General features: G+C 36.2%; 2 protein-coding genes across 2 annotated transcripts; both read left to right on the top strand.

Moving 5' to 3' along the window:
* Positions 1-2,402: 2,402 nt before the first annotated feature.
* On the top strand, positions 2,403-3,708 carry LOAG_10499 (hypothetical protein; the record flags this gene model as incomplete). Its single annotated transcript, XM_003146023.1, has 5 exons — positions 2,403-2,539; positions 2,697-2,852; positions 3,124-3,290; positions 3,357-3,420; positions 3,529-3,708. Coding segments are annotated over 5 exons (704 nt in total), but the record flags the coding sequence as incomplete, so codon positions are not given.
* A 624-nt stretch (positions 3,709-4,332) lies between these two features.
* LOAG_10498 (hypothetical protein) lies at positions 4,333-5,515 on the top strand (the record flags this gene model as incomplete). The annotated part of the gene is made up of 3 exons (XM_003146022.1): positions 4,333-4,442; positions 5,145-5,283; positions 5,432-5,515. The coding sequence occupies 3 exons, from the start codon at positions 4,333-4,335 to the stop codon at positions 5,513-5,515; spliced, it is 333 nt and encodes a 110-aa protein (XP_003146070.1).
* Positions 5,516-6,402: the final 887 nt, after the last annotated feature.

Genomic DNA, 6,402 nt, shown 5'->3' with positions numbered 1-6,402 from the left:
TACCCATCAGAACTGCTGCATCACTCCACCTTTGATTCCTTGTAGCACAGTAAGTTTTCTCACGATTTTTCAACTAAAACAGATTTCAACTGACGGACAACTGGATAAGAATACAAGGAATTCGCGTAAAGCATTTTGCGAATGTAGATGCCTACAATTAGATTATATCCTACATTACAGATATTCCTTTACAGGCAAGGATTTCCATTGAAAGGCACACAACGTACAAGTTCTACAACTATTCCTCATTTTCTTTCATGCCCTTCTTTCCACAAAACCAATGTCACTTTCTCTGTTCCGACCAAACTTTATGTGAATAGATCAGTAATTTTTTTCAAGTTGACACCAACACATCCTTATTATATATCACGCATTAATATATTACTGTTCTCGATGTTACCTGAAATCCTTTCGGGAAATATCGAAATAAATTGTGAGTAGAAAACTTTGGGAACATCCCAAATTACATATGTATCAGAACTTCGACCTGCTTTTAAGCCTTCTATTTCATTTCCGAACTAGAAACGAAATTAATATTGGGAAGTCAACGTTCCCAACGAAAGCAATAAGTTCAATGTTCAACTGCCACGATTGCTACCCCGATCGATAGAACTTCTGATGCACTTCCTTCAACCAAGCACCTCAGTTCATCGTACGATCATGGCAGTTCAGCGTGCTTCGCGGTTGGCCGGTGTCTGCGCAAGTGGGCCATGGAGCTAAGCAAGGCGTAAAGTTTCCATTGAGAAGGAGAAGAAGTTAGCACACTTTGCGGGAGCTTTGATGTGCTAGAATTAGACGAGTAGTACGCCTAATACTACGAATTAAAGACGCTTTACTATGTTTTTATGTAAAAATAATGACCAAAGTCAAGGAAACATCCGTAACATAATCTGTCACCCTACTTTCATATCCCTTTCCTATATCCAAAGATGGAGGAATGATCGTTTAATTATGAAGGCAAGATGATATGAGGAGCGGGGTTTATAAGATGTTGCTGTGGGGTAAGTAATCTCATTTGATTCACAGTTACTCGCACGCTTACTGAAAGATCACGTATTTAGGCTACAAACAAAAGTTCCTCATTGTAAATTTCATTGTAGCATTTCAAGAGGATGCTCTATAAATAATTAGTCCTATGTTGATCCCTTGTTGTGATATATTTTTTGCGTCGTTTAGTTAAAAATTTCAATCGTTAACGGCTTAAATTGGCTAGTTCATTATAATTAGCATATTTACAACAGCACCAGTTGATCATCCCGAAAACTCGTTGATCAGTTGAAATTTTGGGATATAAATGAGGCATCAAAGATAACTGAAAGATAGCACGAAGGGACTGAAAACTAGAGAACTGAAAACTTCATCATGTGCGGCTCATTATGCCTAAATGAACAACATAACATGAATACACCTCACTAACAAGCACAGTAAGCAACGATATGGGTATGAAATTTATTCTATTTGAAAATTAAGTTTCTCCTCTAAAAAGTAATGTGGTTGATAGCCACCTCAATGACGCAGGGACGTGTTAGTAAAGTCCCCCTAAGTGGCAAGATTTCCGTTCAGCGGTCAGCTGTTTTCGCGTTTTTGGTTGAGGTGAAAAAAAAAATGGAAAATACTGATATTTAATGTAACAGTGATATGATGATGTTTACTATAAGAAAATTCTTTTTTTTCCCTGATTTTCAGGGAGAAGCGAGCCATCCAAAGTTTCGCGAACTATGTGAAACTTAGAGTATTGAATTGTTTGCCTGTTGATGCTTTGTTTCAAGTCATGCGCTGCCTTTTCCAGAATATCGAAATTTATTTTAGTTGTCTGATAATAACAGAGGATTTTTCCAAAATACCATAAGCTGCACAACATATGCAAATCGATTAGAGAAAAATTGCCACACAATTTCATCTCTCGCCCTGCCTTTGGAAAGGTCTTTTTTTTAGTGGATAGTTATGCACTCCCACATGTGCTTTCTTCATAACTTTATCTATAAAGTCTAGAAGTTCTGTAGTTTGTAGGCGTTGTCAAAAAGCTGCAGGACATGGCTCGTCGATATGATTGTGACAAGTTTATTCCAGGAAATGGATTTCGGTTTGTTTCACTGAACATTTGCAACTTTTCTGCGCATGCTTTTTTTTTATGGAAATTAACCGGTGAACTTCATATGTTGTCCTGAATTTTCTCGTTTCAGACCATTCAGTGTGTTTCCTTCAAATTATTGCATTTGTCGCTGTTTCCTTAATAATCTCACTTACTATTTCTATTTGTTAGTAATTTCAATATCGATTATTGGGATTAATTTTTTTTCTTAAATTGTTGTTTCGATTATTGTTTGGATTGTTGGGATTCTGATATACTTGTTTAGGTTTTTCAAATCTTATGTAATTCTCTCTGTAGGTCACTGATGCAGCTGTAGACGTCCCCGATAACTGTTTGTTTCCTGATTTCACTGGAGACACTGGAGACTACAGTAAGTATCAGGTAATGCTAGGCGGTATAGAAGTGCTTGATCCATCATGTTTTTACGGAAGTTCGCTGGGCTTCCAAGTGAGTGCTTGCAGTTTTTTTCTTATCGATTGGATTTGTGAATTTTGAAGTATAGAAAAGTATAGTCTTACGTTGCAAAAAACTCAGAGTTGCTATTCTATGCGATTCTACACATTTCTTAAATATTTGATCCTTATCGTAGAGTTTCCATTTACAGTTTCCACCGTCAGTCGGGCGTATATTTCGCTTGATTTGTGTAATACTTGCTATCTACAGTTTGTCATGGAAAAAGGGACGCAATACTTTGGGATCTTTGCTGAATTCACCGTGGTTCATTCGAAGTCCCGAACAAAGAACTAGGCTAATTGTTAAGGTTTTACCATTAACATTCATTAGTTATTTGTTCTGTTGCTTTACTTTTTCATCCGATTTTCAAGTCTTACAATGTATTCGGTGCGTGACCGGAGATATTTTTTCAGGTAACTCGTGAAACTGACATTGAATTTTGTAGAGGTTTCTGGAATTTGTCACAATTTGGCTGTGTGACTTTTCACTTTTATTTCATGGAAGAGGACAATTTCTCCGTCCCCCTTTTGATAATAATTTAGCGCCTCCCTTCTCTATTTTGACTGAGATTATTGTAGCAAGTTCCTCTAATATTTTGTCTGAATATGACAATAAACGAGTTGCGTGAAATCAGATGGGTAGGGTCAGTAACAGTGGGGACGACAAATGGTGGTACCGTAAAAATTCCAGAATCGTCTTATATTGAGCCTCGACCGGCCAAAAGTCATATTTTATCTGGAATTGAGTTTTTCTTTAAGGAAGTTGAAGAAAATCAAACTATGGCTCTTAACTTATATAGTTTCATTTTCAGAGCCCTGCTGGATAGCCGAGTCAACTTCCACCATCGCCGTATTTATTACTTCATTGTTATGGTGGTAGTTATGTTGCAATTCCTTCCAAGTCTCATGAAGTCATTGAATTTCCTTACTACAGACATTCTAATGCTTTTGTGTAAAACTAATTTCCGCATATATTATTTCCAGACTTATTTGCGAGCATGGGCTAAATTACTCAATTGTTCTGTCGTATCTGTCGAATATTCACTGGCACCAGGAAATCCATTCCCTCGTCCTACAGAAGACGTATTGTATGCGTATGCATATATTATCAATAATGCAACACGACTCGGCTTGTATCTTGTGCTTGCGGATTTTCGCAGTTGATTTTCAAACTTAATTACAGATTTTACACAGAATTGTTTTATAGGTTGGACGGGTGGGAGGGTCTCATGTTGAAATCAATATGCTTTAACAGTGGATTTTCACCTATTCATTTTTTGCTAAAGTTTATCTTCGAGTTAGTCTTCGACATTTTTTGAAACCAGAAAAATGATAGAATGTGCCAAACTCAAGTGAGAAATTCAATTTCAAGTCGGTGACATTCTCGAGAGTTCCAAAATGTAACCTATCTGTTGCCTTTAATTATACTGGAAAACCGATAAATCACACAGCTAGTGATGACAGATCTGAAGAGAGAGATGGTGACAGAGGTGGCCACAAAAGCTTACAAGAATATGTGAAGTAAGTATAAAAAACGCAAGAAAGCGATACAGTAGGTTTAGAGGTGATTTCTTTTAATACCGTTTTTTAAGCTCTTGAATATTTTCAAATAGTTTTCCCTTTAAACTCTTCAGTATTTTTCAAATTGTACTTACATTTTTATTATATTTAAAGGCTTGAGTTAACGGCATCTTAAATAACATTGTAGGACTCTTCATTGATCATCTCTTTGGTGAATTTATCGCTTCGAATTTATCTGATATCGCTTCCATAACAGAGATACATGATATGTTAGCAATCTCAAAAGTCGGAAATGAACAGGGATTTAACGATGTTACCAATGTTAGCGAGGGGGCTGAGGATGGAGATGACACCTGTCTTTCGGTAGTCCAGATGCTGTATTTCTCATTGTGCAGTAAAACCCGAGAAATTGGCCTCTGCATTTTATTGTGGGACAAAATTTTGTAGACTGGGAAATATTCTCAAAATTTCAGATAAACTGAAGAGTTATAACTGTACGTATGTCGGCTAGCGGTAGCTGATCTTCTAACAAGTTAACTATTGACTGAATTATTTGGAATGATTGCGAACCCGGCATTCTTTCGAGATATCCCGCAACTTTTAGTTGCATCACTGTTAGCTGATTATGAGTTATGAAAAAATCATATAAACTGGGTTTCTTAATCTAAATTTCTTCTGGTAACCTTACGAATTACAGATAAGGTCAGACCCTTTTCACATTCATCTTCCGTCCAATATATATGGTCGACGACTAGTAAGCTAAAAGTTCATTTACTCACCAAAGAGTACACATGTTCTTGAACTTTGTTATGTTATATTTCCGCTCAGAAAATAAGTAGGAAACATCCTCTGTTTAATTTGGGTTTTGTGATTCTTTCAGACAATAACTTTTTAAAACTTCAACTCTCAAAACGAAATTTTTTCTATTTCGATTATTGTTGAAAACTGCTTTACAAAACATTGATCATTTAGCACTTAGATTCCCGTGTATCATACTGGTTATATACAGCCTCGGGAAAACAAAGAAGTGATGAATATGAAAGGAAATAAACGGCTTTTCTATGTTTCAAAGTTTGCAGCTTTATTGTGTTCACCGTTGACAATAATTGCGAAAGAGTCACCCCTGCAAACAGTTACACCAATCAGAAGTTCCATGCAATCCCGATTTATGCTTACTTCATTGAGTTCCCGCGGCATCATACCAAAAATGAGTCTTTGGTATTCTTTTAGTTTTTTTTTTTTTTGGTTAGTAAGGGAGACACTTCTAAGTAACTGGCTTAAAATTTAAAACAACTTTTACGTTCAATCTAATGGAATCTTTTCTGAGGTTTACTTCTTTTTGAAATATTCCGTTAAAAGTTTCTAGGCACATAAACGAACTCTGAGTCAGAGTCTTGCCGACGCAGCCGCTGTGGCGGCTGGTCATGCTTTAGATAATATTTCTGATTAGCTCGAAGCATCAGCACTGACACCTCATTAGAAAAACCTAAACTTGATTGAGTTACTTTCTTAACATCTATTATGACATCAAAAATGGATAAGAAGATAAGTTTGCTTATTGTGTGCTTTTGCAGATTTAGCTGTGATTAAAACTGTATTTCCAAGAGAAGCGTGATAAATTTAGAAGTAAAATCATTCCAAGAGGCTGAAAATAACTGTAATAAATCATATATTGCTGATGTAGTAGAAAAAAAGGTTCCGAGGGATCCACTCATATCTCCAATATATGTGTCACCAGAGGATCTCATATGGCTGCTCTCAGTTTGGTTGTAGTACGTTTTGAAGTGTCCTTTTTGCAGTGGAATGGAAGGGTTTTCAAAATATTTTTAGAATACTTTCACATGTACTTGATCTACAGATCTAATTCAGACTTGCCATCTGGATCCACTTTTGGATGATATGCGGGATGCTGGTGGCCAAGGGTATGGCTTGACAATTTCCTACTTGGTTTTCTCAATTTTGCACTTGTTTCCTGTGAATATTATGAAGTTGCTGAAATTTGTTTAGACCGAGTCAAAGAGACATTTGGTACCAGTGAAACGTCTCCTGCGTTTTGGAATTAGGTTTTGCTTTTTAGAGAGATTGTAGAATAGTGACCAACACATCATGGTAATTATGAGTTCGATGTAATACTGACAAGTGAACAACTGGTAACGTTACCGAAAAAAAAATTAAATGTCAGAAATTGCTATAGACTCAAGTTTGGTTTCTTAATTCAAAGGGTATTTGTTGCATTTCTGGATAACTGTATTCTGTGCTTTTTTGAATCTTTTTTTTCCTTTAACTGATTATTGTAAGTAGCACTAATTTATTTCTTCCTACGAACATTATATAACC

Source organism: Loa loa, assembly GCF_000183805.2.
Source record: "Loa loa unplaced genomic scaffold supercont3.271, whole genome shotgun sequence".
NCBI lineage: Eukaryota > Metazoa > Nematoda > Chromadorea > Rhabditida > Onchocercidae > Loa > Loa loa.
Note: the sequence above shows the minus strand (reverse complement) of the source record. Positions and strands in the feature narration are given on the sequence as shown.